Genomic DNA, 20,493 nt, shown 5'->3' with positions numbered 1-20,493 from the left:
AAGGCAAGGCTTGCGTCAGATATCGGAAGTTAGTTAATCCGATTCTGTGAATCCTTACGAGTAATCAATGTGGGCGCCAGATTGTCCCATGTTTCCATCGCAATCCCAAAACGCATGCTGGAGTGAACGTTAGATGCGTTGAATAAGTCACAGAAGCAGCGACTCTCTCGACTCGCTCGTCCCTCTCACGTGCAACTAGACGCCGCTGAAAATCCGCCGAAAATTCCTCTCCGTGCGGGGAGATTTGAACGGCACCATCAAATCAATCCTCAGGTTGAGATCTGAAAAGTGAAGCTGCGGGAGTGACCAGAATTCTCGACCAAAAAGAAGATGGGTAAATGAGTCTTGGAAATGATTCCAAGCGAGCATATTTACCTTAGCTGTTGGGTGGTGTTGGACTGATTCGACCGCTCTTTCTCTCTATCTCTCTCTACACGTCACCACACCACGGCCACGGGAGAGACGGACTTGATCTTTACCCGTTCTCAGACAAGCAGACTCAGAAAGAAGGGCAAACACATTAACGCCTGTTGTACCCGGGCAAAACCGAGAGAGAGAGCGCGAGAGAGAGAGGGGCGGTGAGGAAACCCGAAACCCGATATATCCATTCCCACTACTGCGCATCAAGACGAATAAATGGCCCCTCCAGCCACCCTCCCACCGGCGGCATTCTTCACGACCCTCGCGCACCTCCTGTCACTCGAGCAAGCCAGTGAAGTCGCCGAGAACACGCTGCTCCTCTCCGCGGCTCCACCAACGGCACTCGCGCGCGCCGGTCTCGCGATCCTCTCGCTGACAGTATCATCACTAAAGACAGGCCTTGGCGGGCGCTCGGTAGTCGAGCTCGCGCTTGACTCGGCCGTCATCGCGAGGGATTCGAGAGGTGAGCTGCCGGAGCATGGGATCCGGACGGGCGATATCGTAAGGGTGGGCGAGATGCCGAAGGGGACGGCGAAGAAGAAAGAGGTTACGGACCTCAAGGGGAAGGGTGTCGAGGGCGTGGTCACGCGGGTCGGCGAGAGGGCCGTTTGGGTTGCGCTTGGGAAGGACGGTGCTGGGAGCGGTGGCGACGAGGTCGAAGGCGTTCCTGACGGGAAACTATGGATCGTCAAGCTCGCCAACGACGTCACCTACAAACGGATGCATCAGACCCTGACCAGGCTCGTCAAAGCCCCCGAAGCATCATACACCCCCTTACAAAACGTTCTCCTGGGTCTCTCATCGCCCGGAAACGCCGACGTCACCTCCGTAAAAGAGATCGCATTTCACGACCCAACCCTCAACGCATCGCAGCGCGACGCCGTCGTCTTCGCCCTCTCATCTCCCGAAATCGCCCTCATCCACGGCCCGCCCGGCACCGGCAAGACATACACGCTGATCGAACTGATTTTGCAGTTCCTGGCACGGAACCTGCGCGTGCTGGTGTGCGGACCGAGTAACATCAGCGTGGACAACATCGTGGAGCGGCTGGCGGCGGCGTCACCGTCGACGCCGATCGTACGGCTGGGACATCCCGCGAGGTTGCTGCCGGGTGTGCTGAACCATTCTCTTGAGTTGCTGACGCGGACGAGCGAGGCCGCGGGGATTGTGAACGACGTGCGTAGGGAGATGGACGAGAAGCAGGCGTCGATCCGCAAGACGCGGAATGCGCGTGAGCGAAGGGCGGTGTATGCGGATTTGAAGATGTTGCGGAAGGAGTACCGTGAGCGGGAGGGGAAGTGTGTTGACGGCCTGGTTCGAGGGAGCAAGGTCGTGCTCTCGACCTTGCACGGTGCGGGTGGCTACCAGGTCCGGGATCAAGACTTTGACGTCGTGGTTATCGACGAGGCTAGTCAGGCCCTGGAGCCACAGTGCTGGATCCCGCTTGTCTTCGGTGGGCGTAATGTGCGAAAGCTGGTTCTGGCTGGAGATCACCTCCAACTACCGCCCACGATCAAGAGCGCCGACGACAAAGAGAACAAGGAGGACAGGAAAAAGGCTTTAAAGGGGCTGGAGGACGAGTTGGCGAAATTGACAGTCACGGAACAGCAGCTTAAAACAGCCAAAGCCTGGTCTCTGGAGACGACATTGTTCGATCGGCTGTTGTCTATGCACGGACCTGGGATCAAGAGGTTACTGAATACGCAGTATCGCATGCACGAGAAAATCATGCGGTTTCCTAGCGATGAATTATACGACGGGAAGCTGATTGCAGCAGATGCAGTCAAGGCGCGACTACTGAAAGACCTCCCCTACGAATTACGAAAGACCGAGGATACAATTGAACCTTTGGTCTTCTTTGATACTCAAGGCGGGGATTTTCCTGAGAAAACTGAAGATGATTCGAACGGTGGTCCTGTCAAGAAGTCAGTCCTGCTGGGCGACAGCAAGAGTAATGAACTGGAAGCAACGGTAGTGTCGATGCATGTCAAGAATCTCGTTGCGGCAGGGGTCAGAGATGAAGATATTGCCGTTGTGACTCCATATAATGCACAATTGGCGATATTGAGCTCGATGCTGAGGGAGAAGTATCCTGCGATCGAGCTGGGAAGCGTTGACGGGTTCCAGGGGCGGGAGAAAGAGGCTGTGATTGTCAGTCTGGTGAGAAGCAACGCTGAGAAGGAGGTGGGATTCCTGGGTGAGAAGAGGAGATTGAACGGTGAGTCTCGCAAGCGCGATTTCAATATTGGGTTGTCGGTTTTCCTCCTCAGGGAGTGCCTTCGCTATCCTGCCCGCGCGTTGTGTGTTTAATTTCATGCAGTCCAGAAGGAAAGGCTGACATTGGATTGATTCCAGTTGCAATGACAAGACCCAGACGACATCTATGCGTCATCGGAGATTCCGAGACGGTCTCGAGGGGCAGTGCGTTCCTGAAGAGATGGATGAAATTTCTGGAGGATAATGCCGATCTCAGATATCCAAGTTTGGACGAGCTAGCGTAGAGCTGAGCCGAGAGTCTGCGAGTTTGGAGGTCAGGCCATGCGCAAGCAGAAGTTCTTCCGTTATGCATGCATGTGTTGGCCTTCGGCCCCCCTACCTAACTCGAGGATGATTACGACTCCATTCACAAAGTAAGTTCAGTGGCGCGGTAGAATCAGTGAACGGATCTTATCAGTGGTACTGGTTCGTATCGGCATGGCGGGAAATGAGGACATTTTCCATCCACACGCCCAGATCCCTAGACGGGTTTCATGACCGAGAGAACGATCGGAGCTGTGTAACCTGATTGGAGGGGTCCATTTTGATGATCAGGTATAGGCTGCAGTACCAAAGATAATGGGAGCTGAGACAGGCCTAGGGGCACGACAGTGGTACTTTTGAATGGATGGACCAATAGAAACAAAGACCAATACCACTTTCTCGTGCTGCTCACCATCCAATCTTCCTAGCCCTTTAGAGATCGCTCTCTCTAGAGGTAATTAGTTAGAGTCGAGTCTCGGGAATGGTATTTCCGGTTCGGCGTAAGCGAGGATTGCACCATGTGATTAGCTTCCAAGCGGCGCAAAAGCTCGGATAAGAAAAGTCAGATGATGGAAGCAGACTAGAATGTCAGAGCGATGGGTGTAAAGAGTTTTGGTCTCGTTGATCCCAATGTTCGCTGATTCCATGTTGATGGTTCGTCGCCAGAAACTCAATCCTTTACGTGACAGCCAATTGGGGAGAGAAACACGGATCTGCCGGTTCGTGGGCAGAAGGGGTCGCGGATGGTGTGGACCGAGTCAGTAGGCACAGTTGGTCTGGATCAGGGAGAGCTGGAATACGATTGAACGGTGAGGGCCGAATAGCCGTGGACCAGTGGCGAAGCTTGCGCATCTCGGGGCTTGCTTGGTGGGTGGGTGGGTTGGCGGTTCGGACAAGTTCATCAGTCGGACCCTGACGGTCTGCACGCGGCTGCGTTGGCGATCATCAATGGACGACCATGGCTGAAGACCCGAACCAAGAGATGAATGAGCCTGACAAGAAAGGATGACGAACTCGACTGCGTAGCCCTACGAAGAATCCCCGTCTGCTTGCATCGGGGATTTGTCTGGCTCGGAAGATACTGACTGCATGCGCAGTAGCACCAGCATGTCAGACTCACCATGTATTTGATTGACAAGCGAGCGACGGAGGATTAGGATTACGAGTCCCTTAGCCGTCCTCCGTCTTCCGTACCTTGGAGTCGCATGGTAGGCAGCATCCTGTCTCTCGTCGAAACCACCATGCCAAGGGGATCTGGGGCGACTCGAAACTAGGAGTGACGGATTGTGCTCGCAAAGCAGCACACAAGGTGAAGTTAACGGCCGCTACGCAGGCTCAAAATGACTTGCAGAATAATGGATGCATGGCGCAGGGGTAGACCAGTGGGATGCCTTCTCAGGGACCTACCTCCTTGGAGTTGGTGGGACGGTGGACCGAGGACGAGTAGATTAGAAGGACGGAGTAGAGTACGGAGACTTGTAGATGGCCAACCCGGAGGATGCAACGCCGCGTTGGGAGGAGTGCTCCATACGGAGTGGGAGTACGGAGTGCTGTCCTTATAGGCATAGGATTCGTATCACTGGCAGCTGCATCCACATTGCCAGGGCTTTGTCTTGATTCTTCGGGACGCGGACGATGCTGTCGTATTTTAGAGACGATGGGCGGTCTCACAGAACAAAGTCGTCCAGCTGGCTCTTCCGGAAGCCTGCAGGCGCTGCCAGTCAGGTACCCATCTGGCGTGCCTTTAGGGTTGATACCGACGCAGTCCTTGGCGTGACGCCCTTAACCAGAAGGGTGCTGGTGGCCGTGGTCCTTGGCCTCGGTTAGACCAAGACAGCCGGGAAGATGGCTAAAGGACAACCCCTAAGCCCAGTGCGAAGTACGGAGAACGGAGAACGGAGAATCGCCATGATTGCTAAGAGGAAAAGAGGAAAAGAGGAAACTTTGGCTGGGATGAGACCCGTTACAGTTAAACTATTAGGTGGGCGGACCCCTGGATGGGGGTGGTAGCTGAATGGCCCACCACGGCCAGCCTTGACACCCACTTTTTCCTCTTTTGGTCGCCCTGGGGGTCACCTGGGTGCACCTGGGCTCACTTTGGCGCACACCCTCCCACGCCCATCCATGCTGGTTTGGGGTCATGAAACGCCAGCAGCAACCGGGGACGACGAGATCCCAAGACAGGATCCTCTTGCCGTTCTGCTTTAACTTCGACTTGGGCTTTTGACTTGTGCGCTGTCAGTCAATTCTGTCAATTCTGTCAATCTGAGCTGCCACACCACCATCATCCGCACGAGGCCCTACTGGGGTAGTGGTACAAGTCCTCGTAGTGAGAGGTTGTTAGTAGTGGATGGGCTGTACGGAGTATGTACGATTTCGACTCGGACTACCATCCTCGCACCACAACAAGCGGACAGCCACACCCTCACCCTCACCCTCACCCTCACCACTGCCACTGCCACTGCCACTGCCACTGCCACTACTCTGTATAGACTCCCACTACCACTACCACTACCGCGCCTGTCCATCCACTCTTTTAGTGGCTGTTTGAACCACGAGTCCACGACACTTTCTGCAATGCAGCGGGTCGAAGCGACGCCAGAGTCGATCCTCTCTTCAGACCAGCTGTTCGCCCAATAACTCCTTGCTGCTGCTGCTACAGCTGCTACTGGCGAGAACAACCTTTCCTTCGCTCTCTCCCTTGCCACCACTTCTTACTGGTACTTCTCACTGCTGTCTGGCATCTGGCAGTTGCTCCATATCGCGAACCACGGTTTTCTTCCTGGAATCCGCTCTCACCACGGCCACCACTCCAGATTCCAGGAGGATCTCTTGCTCACTCAGATTCCTCCTTCTTCTTCCGCCCCTCGCCTGGCTCCCTAGTCTTCATCCAGTCTCACTGACTCTTCCTTGGCCACCGGTTGTCCTCGCGTCACCTGTCACTTCTTCTACCCAATTACTGTCATCAGCTTCCAGGTCATCCCATTCAAAGTCTGCCTCAGCAACAAACTACTTTGTTGTTGTATCTCGCCTTGAGAAGCATTCCTCTTGCGACCTATTAATATTAATTTGCGGCATCTCAATCAGGGACACTATCCGCAACCTTGTTCACCAACTCTCCACCAGAGCACGAAACTCTTTCTTCCGACTTTGTTGTTGTAGTTGTTGTTGTCAACCAGCCACGCCGTTGATCAATCAACAAAATCCGCTTGTCCTGCTTCTTCCCTGCTGATTGAATTTCGAAATCAATGCAATCGGACCCGGGCTCGATCAACAGGATGTTGATGTCGATCACACGCGTGGTATTTTGCTGATTCTTAGGCATCGCCATTGGCCCCTCTTCCAGGTATACTATAATTACCATGCCGTCCCCAAACCATCGCACACGAGCCTCCTTGGGCACACCGAGCACAAGCGCGGCCTTGCGACGTGGTGAAGTCAAGATCTCCGATCCCATTCCTTTCGACACAACTGACTACTATACCGCCTACAACACAGCCACTCCATCCAAGTACCCTTCTGGTCTGCGCGTAGATGACTCCACTTGGCCGCGCAAGAGCAGCCCCGGCACTGAGTTTCATTATCGACATGCTTCGACTGGCAATGTCCCCAGTCACACTGCTAGAGCTTCTGCGGGACCATCGCTGATGCCAAGCAGCATGTCGTCCATTCCGTCCAAAGCCTCTCTCAGCCAGAAGAAGCAGAGCGGCTTTCGAGCCGCTCTGAAACGTATGTTCTCGAGCAAGAAACATCGATCTGTTCCTGCCGATGTCTCTGACCCACGCTATTTCCGAAGCGAGACGGCTTATCTCAATCCTGTCATGGAACAGCGTACTGTCACTCGAGCTGAATCCATCCCCGCTTTACGATCACATGCGCATTCGACTGCTTTTGGACCAACCCATACCCACCAATACTCCGACACGGCTGGTGAGCACACCATAGAACCTCCTCCACGGCGCGGGCGCCGTAACACCTTACCCAGCTTGGTATTTAGTGACCGAGAGTCAGGACTCGTCCCTGCCATCAGTGAGTGGTCCGCTGGCGATTCTCAGCCGGACAAGAAATGGGTCAAGGAAGACTATGTCTCTGATGGTCAATTGAAACGTCGGTCTAGAAGTGCTGATGCTCTCAGTGAGCTATTACGACAGGGAGGAGTCGACCCGACTTCCAAAAGAGACCGCGCCAGCGAAATCGCGTATTGGCGAAACAGTGCCATCCAGAATCCGGTCCCAGTCTTTAGTGGTCAAACGATCAGTGTCGATCCTGTCCACGTACCACAAACCGTGGCTTCTATAGATGACTCTGAGCCCGCTTCATCAGTGGTCAACCCACTACAGACCTTTGATTTTGGTCTTGATGGCAGTGACAAGTACGAGACAACCATCGAGCAGCGAGTCAATACCCTGGAGATCAAGCTCTTTGATTTCGAATACGCCATAGCGAAACTGCAGGGCAACGAGTTACAAAAACCCATGCTCAATTCGAGATTTCAACGTGGCTCCATCCATAACATTTTCCCTGACGATACCACGCACCCCACATTAACGACAACCTCTTCTCAAGAATTCAACTTTTTGTCATCTCCTGCTACGACCACACATGATGTGACTTTTCTATCATCCCCTGGGGAGTCCCCGCCAGTCTCACCAGAGAATGATGAATTATTCAGACCGCAAAGAGCAAGTAAGGCAACAACCGCAACGATCAGGCCATATACAGCTCGAAGGCGGTCACCACGTTCCCCCTCCATTCATCTCTCGTCCGAACGATTCGAGACCATGATGGAATTGATTAGAGAAGAGCAGGCAGCGCGGCAAAGGCTAGAAGAGCAAATGATGGAATTACGCAGGGAAGTCGAAAGCCTTCGCACTCCGGTATTTGCCACTATCCATGACGCCTACCCCACTCCCAGTCCTGAATCTTCTCATACCACAGCACCACGATCGCTTCATCGGGCACCTGCATTCCAAAACACTGCGTCCAAAGAAATCTCCCGGTTCAGCGGTTCCGAGGTAGACTCAGATCCGGGAGAAATCGAAGGCTTTGAAGATGTGTATGAAACGCCTCTTGTTGAAAGCAGGAAAACATTCGAAACAGCTCGAGGGTCCCCAGGGCAGGTAACAGTATGAATGGATTGCGTTTTTCTTTGAAAGCTTTGATAGCCTTCATATGCGCCAAGTTTTGCATGTGAGCATGATGGTGCTTTTATGCCCGTTCGGTTTTGATTCGAATTCACACATCAAGAGTTCGACTCGTTGAAGGATTGACATTTTCTGGAGGTTCGCCAGAGCAGCATTGTAGCGTTCTGTCGGCTACCTCTGACCGTGCAATCGTTTTGCGTTGCATGTTTATTACCATTCTAAACAGCGTGGATGAGAGAGATACCCATATGAGGAGTGATGAAGAAGCTCTAGTAATCAGAGCCTGCCTGGGAGGCTATTTGTACAATACACGCTATACGGAGCCCTATATTGTTTGGAGAGACCGAGAAAAGACAACAATCGGAACCATGATCTACACGACGCTCTCGCGTGTTGTTTGACCAACCTCGTACGCGTAGTAAGATCTACAAGTAAGTATGTTACGTGTTACAGTGAATTGTAAACCCGATTTTCTCGCGAGCAATACTGTCCTCTTCTTGGAAGACTAAAGTAGAGACAAGTCAGGCACCCCAGAAATAACCCACCCTATTAATGAATGACCCACACGTCCTTCTTGGCTACTCCTTTCTTCTACACCCAACCTAAATTCGTGTAAACTATTTAGCGTACTATAGATATAAGGTGTCTTGAAAAGTATTATATCTAAAGAGCGAGCGATTAGGGAGCTTCTCAGGCATTATTAGTCCTTTCTTCTTGGTAAAGATAGGGTAGTGTGCTAGCCGCAGATCCTTCTCACCCAAGAACTTCTAATATTAACGTAACGCATCTATCGTTCAAGCCTTGCCCTATGCCTAACTAGATTTAAGTCATTTTCGATTGGTGGAAAGTTTATTGTAAAAGCTAGTTCATTAAGACCTATCGTCCTAGCGACATCGGAGTTGTAGAACTTGCTATATAAGGTATATATATAGGTGGTAGCAAAAGACTCGAATATAAAAAAGAAAAGAGAGGGGAAAAATGAATGCCTCCAACAAGAATTGAACTTGTGATCTTCGCATTGATGTAATGTGGAAGGAATAGCAAATTCTACCAATGGTACAAGTGCGACGCTGCGCGAAATTAGCCTAGAATGAGAAAAGACACCGTCCAACTTACCGTTACCACTACGCCATAGAGGCAAACTATACTCCGACAACTTGCATCGGGGTTGATGGGAGAATGTTGGTGGAAGTCCGGGATTCCAAATTCTGATGATAATTTTTGGAATTTGAAACTTCAACCACGCACGTGACTCCACTGCTACTGTCACTGACTTAGCTATCACGAGATTCCAAGACCCTGATCTGTATATATCCATGCCGATCAGTCCTTATCTCCTAACTACTAACTACAGGAAGCATACAAGGAGAGTGCTTCTCTCCTTTCTTCCCGACAGTCTTGGAAGTCTCTATGGTATCTACTGTAAAGGACGGCCTAACTGCCATCTATTAAAGTATCCTTAGTATAGACTGCACTTATCTATCAGTTCCACCCTAAGGCCCTTTGACACACCCACTCCTCCGCGAAAGGGATAGGGGCGACGGCCATAAATTCCAGCAAAGTATTTATTCCGCGGCTCTAGGACCGCCCTTGTAGCCGGAGATGACTCTGGAAGGGCCCGCAGAATCGCCGCAGATAGTCTCCACAAAATTAGAGATGAGCGAATACAGATAATCTGTTCAAGGAGGACATAACCGTGCTCTGCCAATTGCACCTCCACCGCCGTGGCTTTCTCCTTGACCTCCGCCTCGACGTTAAGTTGGTGTTTGATCTGCTCTGTGGCCGCCCGAGCTTCGTTTAAGGAGTCGTGGAGCCTGGGCAGGCAGATCTCTGACTGTTTCCGCCAGCCTTGTGAATATATGTGTCGACTCTCGATTGTGCTTCGGATCTCCAGGGACCATTCCCCGGTGGTCCAATGCCGGGGTAAATTACAGCTGGCGGCTGGCTTGGCTCTGGCTGCGGCCGGACGTGTGGACGGTGTTCTCGAGGGGAGGGGTCTGCTCTGCTGATTCTGGCGTCCATGATGTCGTGTAGTTGATCTTGTGAAAGGATCAGCTGCCTCGGCGGTTACACGATGGCGCAAGGAAGGAGGGGAGGAGTCATAGGTCTGAAATTCTCCCACGTCAATCAAGCGTGGGATTTCTTCTCGGTGGTGCGGCATGTTCTCACTGGCCGAGGTGGCTTACCGTCGTGAAGAGTTGCCGTTGACACGCGACGGAACAGTTCTTTTAGGCTGGGAGGATTGAATGGGATATCATCCATAGAATCGGTGGGGGGTCAGGCATCACCAATACTCGCATGAAGCTGAGCTGGGGTCGGGGTTCGATAGAGGTTCGGGTTTAATTGCCTCTGGATCGAGCTGGAGTATAGCTTCTTTGCCGTGATGCCTTGGTCGAGACTGTCATTATGAGACATCCTGTTGGGTCAAGTAAAGATAGGGCTCTCAAACATGTGGGAAAAGTTGTTTCTCAACAGAGGAAGGAGCGCCTAGTAAAATTCGATCGCTCCGTAGTTGGCAATAGATGACCCTACACTACCTGCCCTTGAGTGATTAGGGACGCGGTGCGCGGTCTGGTGCATCTTGCTCGACGACAGATTCAGGCCGGTCTATGTTATAGGCCAGCAAGGCACGCCGAAGCCGTCGATAAAGGCCAATTATGAGGGGCATTTTCGAATCTAAACATTATCAAGTACACGTTTTTCTTTGCTAAGCTTGCCCCGAATATGGTCGGCGTTACTTCTTGCAGTCCACTGGTCACGTGGCTATACAAATAGTACTTCACAGTCTCTCTATTTTGGTCTCTCAGAGAGAAAGACCAATCCGCGGACCTTGGACCATGCTCCATTCCTCCTCTATGCTGTGCTGTCACACTAAGTCTTATCACATCTATCAATTTGTGAATTTAGCATGAATACCCCTCGTGTCCCTTGCTACTGGCCTGGCTGCCAAAAATCGATGGTGCTGAATTACCTTGGAAGACATCTTGAACGGGAGCACAATATTATTGGCGGATTTGGCTGCCATCACTGTGGTTTCAAGGCAACTAGTGAAGAAGTTGTCCGTGTTCACATAATCCAACACCATGGATTACAGGAAGAGCCACGTCGAGCCGAGCGTGCGTTAGCCCTGTACTACCGAGAACGATTTCGACAAGATGATCCCTCTGTGCGAGACCTTCCTCTCAGCGCCTTTTGGAATCGTGGGCGTGAATCCTTTTCCAAAACTGACGGTCGCTGTCGCAGCTGCAACGATATCATCGAACCCTACACGAAGGCTTATCTCATGCGCCACATGGGCACGAAACATACTATTATCGTCGACTTGGACTTCACAAGAGTATGTAGCAGCCGTGCCGTTGATGAGCTTCCAACCGATATCGACAACCTTGTGTGGAATGATAATGAGTCTGAATTATCTGATTATAATGAACAAGAAGACTTCGGCCGCTTCTTTGACGAAGACGATGAGGATGGAAAGGAAAAAGGAACATGGAAAGACTCCCAGGAATCGATTGAAAATGGACAACATGAGGGGCCCGTTTCGTGCGGAGATCATAAAGGGACCCCCAAAGCCACATTGTCATCTACTCCAATGCGCGATCATGACGCAGAGCGCCTCCAATCGACCTTTATAAGCTGCATTCGAGATGAATCAGTCAAATATTTCGAGGAATCTTTTAAGGTGTACGAGACTAGAGCTTTCGCAGACAAGACATACCGCGTCAACAAAAATTTGCCTCCTAGGACGAAACTTGATTGCAAGGACATCGTTTCCGCCGTACTCATAGACGGTAACTGGAATTGCGAAGTCCCTCAGTGTGGTGCAGTCCTTGACGAAACGTTCGAGATTGACGTACATCTTCAAGCGCACAGTGCGATCTTTTGGACGAAGTGGTATTGCGGCGACATTAGCTGTTATACTGGCACTGAGAGAATCTTTGATGATTGTGGGAGCTTTGACTCGCACGTCGTTTCTGAGCATATGAGCTCGAACTATAGCGTCGCAGCCGGACGTCGTGTTCCTAAGCGCGAAGTCTTAGTAACCAGTCTCCTGAAGCATTTGAAACTTATCCGGATATTCAGCGATCGATCAAAGGACGAAGACAAGACCATGACAGTACCGATAACTTTCGTTGTTGACCAAGAACAAGAAAATACCAATTCGGAACCCAAAAACTATGGCCCATCACAAGCTGTCGAACAGGAATACCGTGCATGGTCCAAATTCGCTCTGCAGTTTGGAATGGACGAAGACCCTGGGTCGGATGATGAAATTCCGTTCCTCGAGCCCCATTACGACCGCCCGATATATTTTCTTCCCGAGGCGTCAAGAGATGCTCACCGTTCAATATACTTGGTTCAAACGTTAACATTTTGCACGAAAATGTATGAGGAAGACGCTTGGAATTTCATCAAGCTCTATCACAAACTATGCAGCCAATGTGAGACCAACAATGTGAGCGTACTCCGCAAAGCCCTCGGCTTGCCTCAGTATGATGTTTTACTGGATCCCGGTCAACCAAAATCCAAGGACCGGATTCTGTGGTGGCCTGGACAAGACGGCACTCAGGACGGCAACTGTAGCCTTGTCCATGTTTGGAGGTGCCCATGGCCAACGTGTGGGCACACGACCGCCTGGGAATACTACTTAGTTGTCCATTTCTTATCAACTCATCTAAATTGCCGCTGGAAATGCCCTGAACGAGGTTGCGAACATTGTTGTTATCGCAATCCTCATCAACTCGAGCAACACCGAATGAACTGCCATGTTGGAAGCCCACTTCAATGTGGCCACCAGGACTGCAGCGGAGTATTTGTCCGGGACTCCTGGAGAAGTAGAGGCTATATGAATTATGATAGTCTCCGGGCGCATTTGGAAATATACTTCAACCGGAACCTTGAGAACTCTCGAAATCCAGCTTCAGACTCAGGCTTGGGTTTAAATACGTCTGGTCAAGAGCATAAGCCTCAAAAAGCTCTTCCTACAAAAGCCGTCTATATGGGAAGCTATGCCAGGGGCAGTGCTTCTTACTTAAACAAGAGTCGTCGCATGTACCGTCGCGAACAGAATTTCACTATATTAACGAGATACAAAGTTCGACACGACAATATCGAAGTTCGAGGCAGCAAAGTTTGCACAGGTTTCTCTTTTGGTCATCGTCATTTCGCGTGCATCGACTCGGTTTCCTTGTCACTTGACACGGCGATGTTGATTTATGTTCCGTCACGTTTGCTGTTCACAGTAGCGCCTACATGCGATTACTGTATTCACCTCATGTCTTTAATCTCACGAGACCTTGCAAACCCGCCGCAACCATTTGTTTCACACCCAAAGACGGCAAACATGCGCACAAGCGAATAGGAATTGGGGCATCTATTAATGACCACATCTCGTTCCGACGAATTATTGAGAAATCTCGTCTGCAAATACCGCCTATGGCGAAGAAGTACGCAGAACTCAAGCAGTCGTGCCATGAGAAGATTTTCGTTGTCGATTTCGAGACAGTGCGGCGTTCAGTGAGGAATCTACCTTTAATTCCACTCGAGATCACTGCTCGTGATGGGAAAGGCCAAATCATTATTAGCTGTCTAATTAATGATGAAGGGGTTACAAATGCTCAATTTATGACTTAAGCTCGAGAAATTAGGGTATGATCGGAAGAGTATTCTAGCAGTTCGGAAATTTCGAGGTTGGTTTGGAGATGACTGCCCACCGAACGCAAAAACACCGAAGGAGATTGTGAGCAAACTACTCCAAGCAGGACTAAATCCCGATTGCCTATGGGTTGAATACTCGGCTATGCATTTTGATCGTAGATGCATGGAAATCTTAATTCGAGAAGCCGGCATGTCAGTTGAATCGACACTACCGCGTCTGGTAGACTGTTGGACAGTGTATCAAGACTTTGTACGCACTTTACCTGGTAAGTACGGAGGGATGCCACGTTATGCCACTCCTAATTCTAACAAAAAGCTACAGGACTTGAGTCATATCAGCTTGGCCGGATTCTTAGGTTGATGAACCCTGACAACCCGCATTTGAGAAACATCCATTTCTCGGTTGCGGACACTGCGATTCTCTACGACCTTTTGGAGCATTGGATTTTTGTATATGGACGAGCGGAGGAACTGGTCACTATCTCTGGAAAGCTTCGGCGTGGATAGGTTTTTCCTGACCGGAAGGAAGAACAGCAAAGGCCATGTGTGAGCAGGGGTGCAAGGAACGACAATGTGCCGGAATGCTGGGGAATTTCGTTAAAGTTGTCCTTGGAGAAGCTTAGTGACGGCTTAGGAAGCAAGTCGGGGTGGACACAGGTGGGCCGGGAGGGATTTAGGAGAAATAACGGAGCTGACTGACGAGAAAGGCCGTGACGCCAACGGTTCTGGGTGTCTTCTTGCCATGTTTCCTATGGTACACATCTTCTGCAACAACTGTACGTTGCCAACAGCCTAATACCTCCTTACGTGTGACCTCCCACAAGCAGATATGGTGATCTTCATAGTATTCTCGGGTTTTGTTGTAGGGGTCAAGGACATCATAGCATTTCATCTCATCACTGAGGGGTAGGACGGGTAGGCCGTTTCGAATTCGATTATTGGGATCGACAACGATTAGAGTGTGGGGTCCTCGATGCATTTGGCCTCTTAACTTGGCGAGGTCTTCAACTTTGGAAGGCGAGGTTGTGCAAGAGATGTAAGGTGTTTGATTCCAGACTATGTGATCAATGTGAACAGTCAACGATTCCTTCCGGGATTCGAACGCATAAGGTTGTTCACGCTTCGCTCTTGACCTCATACAACCGTCCTCACCAGGTTGGCTTCCTGAATTATGGTCCCAAAGCCTGAACAGCGGCTTATCAAAGATCTGGACCTTATGCGGCCACCATGGATGCTGCTGCTTTTCTGATTTGAATATGTTTGCTGATATAGGTTTGAGTAGGCCTCCAACCGGTGTCATGTTTGAGAAAGCCCTCGTCATCCATAGCTAGGACGGCATTTGACGGTGATCTCCAATCAGTGTATGGATCTTGACTGCGATGGCGATGGAGGTGGACACCCCCTCCGGAGAGGTGGGAAGAGGAACGTGGGGGCCGACGAATGCGGGTTATTGTACATGATCAGAGGATGCTCCAGGTTGGGCAGCGCTTGAAAAAAAGTGTTCGAGAACTCATTTACTAGGATCACTTCTTCAATTGTGCTCGTTCACCCTTTGACTTGCATATCTATCCTTAATTTGCAATGAACACAGTCTTCGCGACCAATGGCTACGGCGGTCCAGGTATTTATCTGCCAGTGTTATCCTGACTGCTATACAAGTCCTACTTCGCCGTCGTCGCTAGCGCAGGCACCTTCGAACATTGCTTTACGTTGATCATCTAGGAGTAGCGCCGATACAATTCTCCACATCAACCAAAATTGTTCCGGAGGCTTTTCTACTCGCCCACTTGGGACCGAAAAGACGACGCTTGTCTCAATAGGCCAGACCTCGAACCTTCAAGCGAAATTCTCGCTTATTATGTCCTAAAGCAAGGAAAGAAGCTGTTATAAGGAAAGCGGTTTGACAATTCACTGTATCCTGGAGCAAATATGAGCTTTGTTGCCGGTCTTGCTGTGGTTGGAGACTGACCTGCATGAGGCTCCAAACTTCCGCAAGGCTGAAACACAGGGGTTGCCAACCAGAAACTCTCCAAACTTGCCAAGAAATATAACGTCTCTGGAAATTGGAGAACTACTTCGTCAAGTTCCATGGAGGTGGCTTCGAGTTTCAATTTGCGGTTGACGTCCGCATTCATATCCATATCCACGCAATCAATGAAAAGCAGTCCAATGATGAGACTATCATAATCACGAGCTCACAGTATTATTGCTTTGTCCTTCTCAGATTTCTCCTCTGATAACGCCAACCTCCCCCACAAGATGTCTTCCTCTCTCACACGCCTGATCCCACCAACGCAAAGCCAAAGCAGTGCGGAGGCACTCCTGCTCACGCCGACGACACAACCCGTCCCGCTCCTGAGCTCGGCACGTGCGAAGCAATACAGCTACATCCATACCGCGCTGATACCCACATACTACTACCTCCGCGCGTCCGAGCTGGTAGAGGATCCTCTGCCCACACTGATCCAAGATCTCGTCTTCGTCGTGCTCGCGCAGGCGCTCTTTTGCGCCGTCTCGCTCCCCAGCGCGGGGAGCTGGGACAGCGGTACAAATGGGGGGAAGATCATCGAGGGCACCGCCACGATTAAAAATCCTAAGAGCTCCAAGAGTGCAGGTGCGAGCTCGGCGGCGGGGAATTTGAGGAAGAGGACGGCTCCTGTCGGAACTAAGGGTTCCGTCAAGACGAGTGCTTCTGCTACTGCGGGTGAGAGTCTCGGCGAGAGAGTCATGGTGAGTTTGCCTTTTTCTTCTTTGGATGCTCTGTCTCGCCTGTGGTCTTATTGGCAGACACCCTGTTCCTATCTCCATGTAGGGAAAACAGAAGAGCGCTAATGTGTTTCTCTCTAACCGAAATCCAGCCTACGTTATTTTCCTCAATCCTATCGCTTATCGTCCCAACAATCCCGCTCACCATTATCGCACTCGTCCTCGGAGCACCTCTGTACCCGACTTCTCTGCTCCCTCACACCCTCCTCCTCTCCCTACACGTCTCCGTGCTAGCCTTCCTGCCCATCTTCTACACGCACGGCGTCTCCTCGGCAGCTTGGTGTGACGTGGCTGCGGCATGGCTGCCATTCGACGAAGCAGGCGTGTGGGCTGCAACAGTTGGGGCCATGGTCGGCGGGTGGTTCGGAGCGGTCCCCATCGCCCTGGATTGGGACCGTGAATGGCAAAAGTGGCCGTGTACCGTCGTCTGGGGTATTGTGCTGGGCTGGACCCTTGGCAGACTGCTTACCACCGTTGCAGGCGTTGGCGTGGGGAACAGAATCAATCTGAGCGAGAAAGAAGAAGAATCCCGCCAGCGATTGAGACCGGAGTTTGTCCTTACAGGGAAAAGTCGCTGACGGAAAGGGCTGACCTTTAAAACCAGTAGACTGGGCTGGGGTTATCCTCTCGCCCGTCGCTTAGAACATAATTAACGACCAATCCAAACTTGGACAAAACCAGGCCTTCCCCTGGTTTCCGCTCTTCCCCCAAAGGCAAACAGAATGAGCCTAGACTCGTTTTTCAACACCCAGCGTGAGTCGAGTAGAGTCGAGACCGCTCACAAATCAAGACGAGACGAGATGGCCGGGCAAGCATCTCGGAAATCTTTCAATCTCGTTCGCCGTCAATCTATGATACTCCTAGGCCTGGCACTTAATCATGACCGCTAATTACCTTCCAAAGGTTGGCGCTTTACTCAGGTACACGTATCATGTAACCTGACTCAACTTCGGCTCAGCCTCACGCTCAGCCCATTTTCACACTGCTCAGGCTGACCTTCCCTCTACTCAATTCCTCATTCTTTCTCATTACCTAGACTCGGGCTTATCATTGATAACCATATCCGGATGATGGTTGAACGCGAGGCAAGTATGGTTTGGAAACAAGATAGATGAACAACTATGATGTGGACATGAATGTCGACTGAAAGCTATCAAACTAATGACACCAACGAGCTGGCCTTCACCGAATCGAGCAAGAGAGCCCCCCGACCGATCCTCGTCTGCTGACCAAAAAAGGACGAACTTGAGAAGCCAACTGAATAGCATTGAGCACTTGCTCCAGGGCTGCCAAGTACCATTGTACGAGTAATTTTCCTCAAATTGCCAGACATGGCCAGCACCGGCACCGGCACCGCGGACTCTCCGGGCTTCGGTATCGGCGCATCTAGCGGGGGTTGAACGCGTTATACTTCTTCCTCGATTCCAAACGACCTTGTTCTGTACCGACTTCTGACCGCCATTCGATGCTTACCCAACACTGTACCCATCCTTCCTTCCACAGTAGGCAAGCCTGGAGACGTCATGTCAAATGCTGGTGCGAAGACCACTAAATCGGGACTTCCGAACGGGAAAAAGGGCCGTCCGGTCTCATGCTATTTCTGCCGTCTGCGAAAACTCAGATGCAGTCGAGGGCTTCCTTGTTCGAATTGCGTCACTCGTGGTGTCAAGTGCTCTTTGTTGGACACTGACGACGAAAATTCCGCCCGGATTTCAGTATCCCCCGCGACGACGCAGTCATCCCCCTTCGTCGAGATCAGAAGTGCGGATGCCTCACTATTTTCACACATATTTAAACGTCTAAACAGACTAGAAAATTTGGTGTCTATCCAAACTGCTCTCTTACAGAATGCTGGACCCAGCCGTGTACATCGACACAATCGTGACATGCAACCAAACAGATCCCCTTCTCCTGCCAACCCTGTACCACAGCCGCAACCATCCAAAGACCATCATCTCACCGCAGACGTGAGGGAATTAGAGAAAGTCTCCACAAGTCATCCTTCAAATGTAAGTGCCTAACTCATCATCCCCCAGGTAAGAAACACAATGATTCACTAATTTGACATGACCAGCATTCCGGCTTAGTAAGGCACATTGTCTTTCGTGTCAGGACACTCCAACCCTGTAGCAGGGTAAAGGCTCTAGCAAACGGTCCCCATGATCCTGTCGGTCAGAACAGCGACCGACTTGTTTCGTACATTTGGCTACCTCCCCGAGGCGAAGCAGAATATCTCGTGGAGCGGTACCTCGATGGAGTCAGCTTTATTCACCATGTGGTCCACCCTCCCAGAATCCGCGAAGCAGTGGTAAAGCTGTACAGCGACCTGGATAGCGAGGGCCAAGCCGATCTCGGAACAGTAACCCTTCTTCTGAGTTTGCTTGCCAGTGTCACATATCTCTTGGGGCCTGAAGAATGTGACATTGATCAACCCCCGACTTTGGCCGGAGCAAGTGAGGAATCTCTGTCCTGGATTCGGATCACTTTGGACGTACTGGAATACTCACAACGTAGCAACCTTGGCTCAATTGAGAGTCTTCAGGCAATGATCATCGTGTCTTTTCTCATCGGCAACATTGAAGGAGCCTCCCAGCGCTTTAGATCCATGATAGCCGTGGCGTCGACTCTAGCTCGAGAACTAGGACTACATCGGATTGACCAGGGGAAGAACTATTGGACGACCGAGTCTCCAATTCGTGGTATGGTCGATGCGGAGGTTGGCCGCCGTCTATGGTGGTATCTTGCGGCGACTGACTGGTATGAAGACCCTCTGACAGTACGCGTCAAGACGGCTAAATTAGTTTATAGGCTCCTGACTCGATATTCGGGGCCAGCTGCGGGTGCTTATACTGTCCACGTCAGCCATATGGCAGTCAAGAAGCCCCAAAATATCGACGACCACGACCTGCTTGACGATCAGATAGTCAGGGATAAGCCAAGCTCGGTGCCCAGCGTTATGTCGTACTCCCTCCAACGTATTCGGTTGGCTGAAATATGTCGTAATGCTGTAGACCACGCCTCACTTTGGTCACCGGAGCTCCGTGGTGCAAATTACAGCAACATTGTCTTCATAGACACTGAGCTTACCGTCTTCAGCAATGCTCTGCCGTGGTTTTTCGCCATCGATGATGAGGGGTCGGGGAGGCTCTCTCAGCTAGACTTCCAGCAACAGACAACGATCAAAGTGCAGCGCTATCTCATCAACACCACTCTGCATACTCAGCGGTGTATACTGCATTTGCCATACTTTGCACAAAGTCTGGAAACAAATGTGTACGCATACTCCCGGGAAGTTTGCCTTGACGCAGCAAGGTCAGTCGTACAGGCTGAGTTACTCATCGAAAGAGACATGCTGCCCTTCACCAATCTGCGCCTGAAGCTATCCGCTTCGTTGTATGGGCTGTTTATCGCCAATATCATATTCTTCCTCGAAGCCTGCCTTCACAAGGCTTCAGGATGGCCTTGTGCTCTGCGCTCGACAGCGATAGAGGCCTTCCGTCTCTTGATGCAGGCCAGAGGTAGCTCTCCCATGGCAGCCAGGCTTTGGGAAACCATGACTCACATTTCGGAGAAGAACAAAGTCTCGCTGCCTCTCTCACAAGCTCCAAATTCATTGATGGAGTACGCATCGAATTTGGTGACTGACGACTCAGAAGATACGAGCCCTTCTCGTGGCGCTATTGGAGCTCAGCAACAAAATCAGCTTGTTTCCGACGATTGGGGCGATATTAATTTGTCATGCGATGGCCAGGACACATTTGATCCGCTGGGCTGGGCAGCATCCATTGGGTTAGTTGAAGAATAGCAGCACTTGTGAAAGAGAGTGCATTGTTGCCCTGGCCACGCCGCCTGCATGTACTAGCAGCCCCCTGGAGAAGTGCAAGCTCCTGGATTGACAGACAATTGTTTCTCGGCAATCCCGAAACGAAGCCTGTGCTTGCTATACTTTCAGGTCATACCTGACTACATGCTTCAATGCTTCAGC

The 20,493-nt window shown here is 51.1% G+C and overlaps 6 protein-coding genes across 6 annotated transcripts; 5 read left to right on the top strand and 1 right to left on the bottom strand.

Moving 5' to 3' along the window:
- Nucleotides 1-636: 636 nt before the first annotated feature.
- Nucleotides 637-2,921, top strand: A1O9_08800 (uncharacterized protein; the record flags this gene model as incomplete). The annotated part of the gene is made up of 2 exons (XM_013402282.1): nucleotides 637-2,638; nucleotides 2,776-2,921. The coding sequence occupies 2 exons, from the start codon at nucleotides 637-639 to the stop codon at nucleotides 2,919-2,921; spliced, it is 2,148 nt and encodes a 715-aa protein (XP_013257736.1).
- Nucleotides 2,922-6,302: 3,381 nt separating this feature from the next.
- Nucleotides 6,303-8,072, top strand: A1O9_08799 (uncharacterized protein; the record flags this gene model as incomplete). Its single annotated transcript, XM_013402281.1, has 1 exon — nucleotides 6,303-8,072. One exon carries the CDS (start codon nucleotides 6,303-6,305, stop codon nucleotides 8,070-8,072), a length of 1,770 nt encoding a protein of 589 aa, XP_013257735.1.
- A 2,920-nt stretch (nucleotides 8,073-10,992) lies between these two features.
- A1O9_08797 (uncharacterized protein) lies at nucleotides 10,993-13,446 on the top strand (the record flags this gene model as incomplete). The annotated part of the gene is made up of 1 exon (XM_013402280.1): nucleotides 10,993-13,446. One exon carries the CDS (start codon nucleotides 10,993-10,995, stop codon nucleotides 13,444-13,446), a length of 2,454 nt encoding a protein of 817 aa, XP_013257734.1.
- A 969-nt stretch (nucleotides 13,447-14,415) lies between these two features.
- On the bottom strand, nucleotides 14,416-15,042 carry A1O9_08796 (uncharacterized protein; the record flags this gene model as incomplete). The annotated part of the gene is made up of 1 exon (XM_013402279.1): nucleotides 14,416-15,042. The coding sequence occupies one exon, from the start codon at nucleotides 15,040-15,042 to the stop codon at nucleotides 14,416-14,418; it is 627 nt and encodes a 208-aa protein (XP_013257733.1).
- A 959-nt stretch (nucleotides 15,043-16,001) lies between these two features.
- On the top strand, nucleotides 16,002-17,086 carry A1O9_08795 (uncharacterized protein; the record flags this gene model as incomplete). Its single annotated transcript, XM_013402278.1, has 2 exons — nucleotides 16,002-16,472; nucleotides 16,601-17,086. 2 exons carry the CDS (start codon nucleotides 16,002-16,004, stop codon nucleotides 17,084-17,086), a joined length of 957 nt encoding a protein of 318 aa, XP_013257732.1.
- A 1,308-nt stretch (nucleotides 17,087-18,394) lies between these two features.
- A1O9_08794 (uncharacterized protein) lies at nucleotides 18,395-20,313 on the top strand (the record flags this gene model as incomplete). Its single annotated transcript, XM_013402277.1, has 2 exons — nucleotides 18,395-18,517; nucleotides 18,649-20,313. The coding sequence occupies 2 exons, from the start codon at nucleotides 18,395-18,397 to the stop codon at nucleotides 20,311-20,313; spliced, it is 1,788 nt and encodes a 595-aa protein (XP_013257731.1).
- Nucleotides 20,314-20,493: the final 180 nt, after the last annotated feature.

The sequence above is a fragment of the Exophiala aquamarina genome (assembly GCF_000709125.1).
Source record: "Exophiala aquamarina CBS 119918 chromosome Unknown aczIA-supercont1.8, whole genome shotgun sequence".
Classification (NCBI taxonomy): domain Eukaryota; kingdom Fungi; phylum Ascomycota; class Eurotiomycetes; order Chaetothyriales; family Herpotrichiellaceae; genus Exophiala; species Exophiala aquamarina.
Note: the sequence above shows the minus strand (reverse complement) of the source record. Positions and strands in the feature narration are given on the sequence as shown.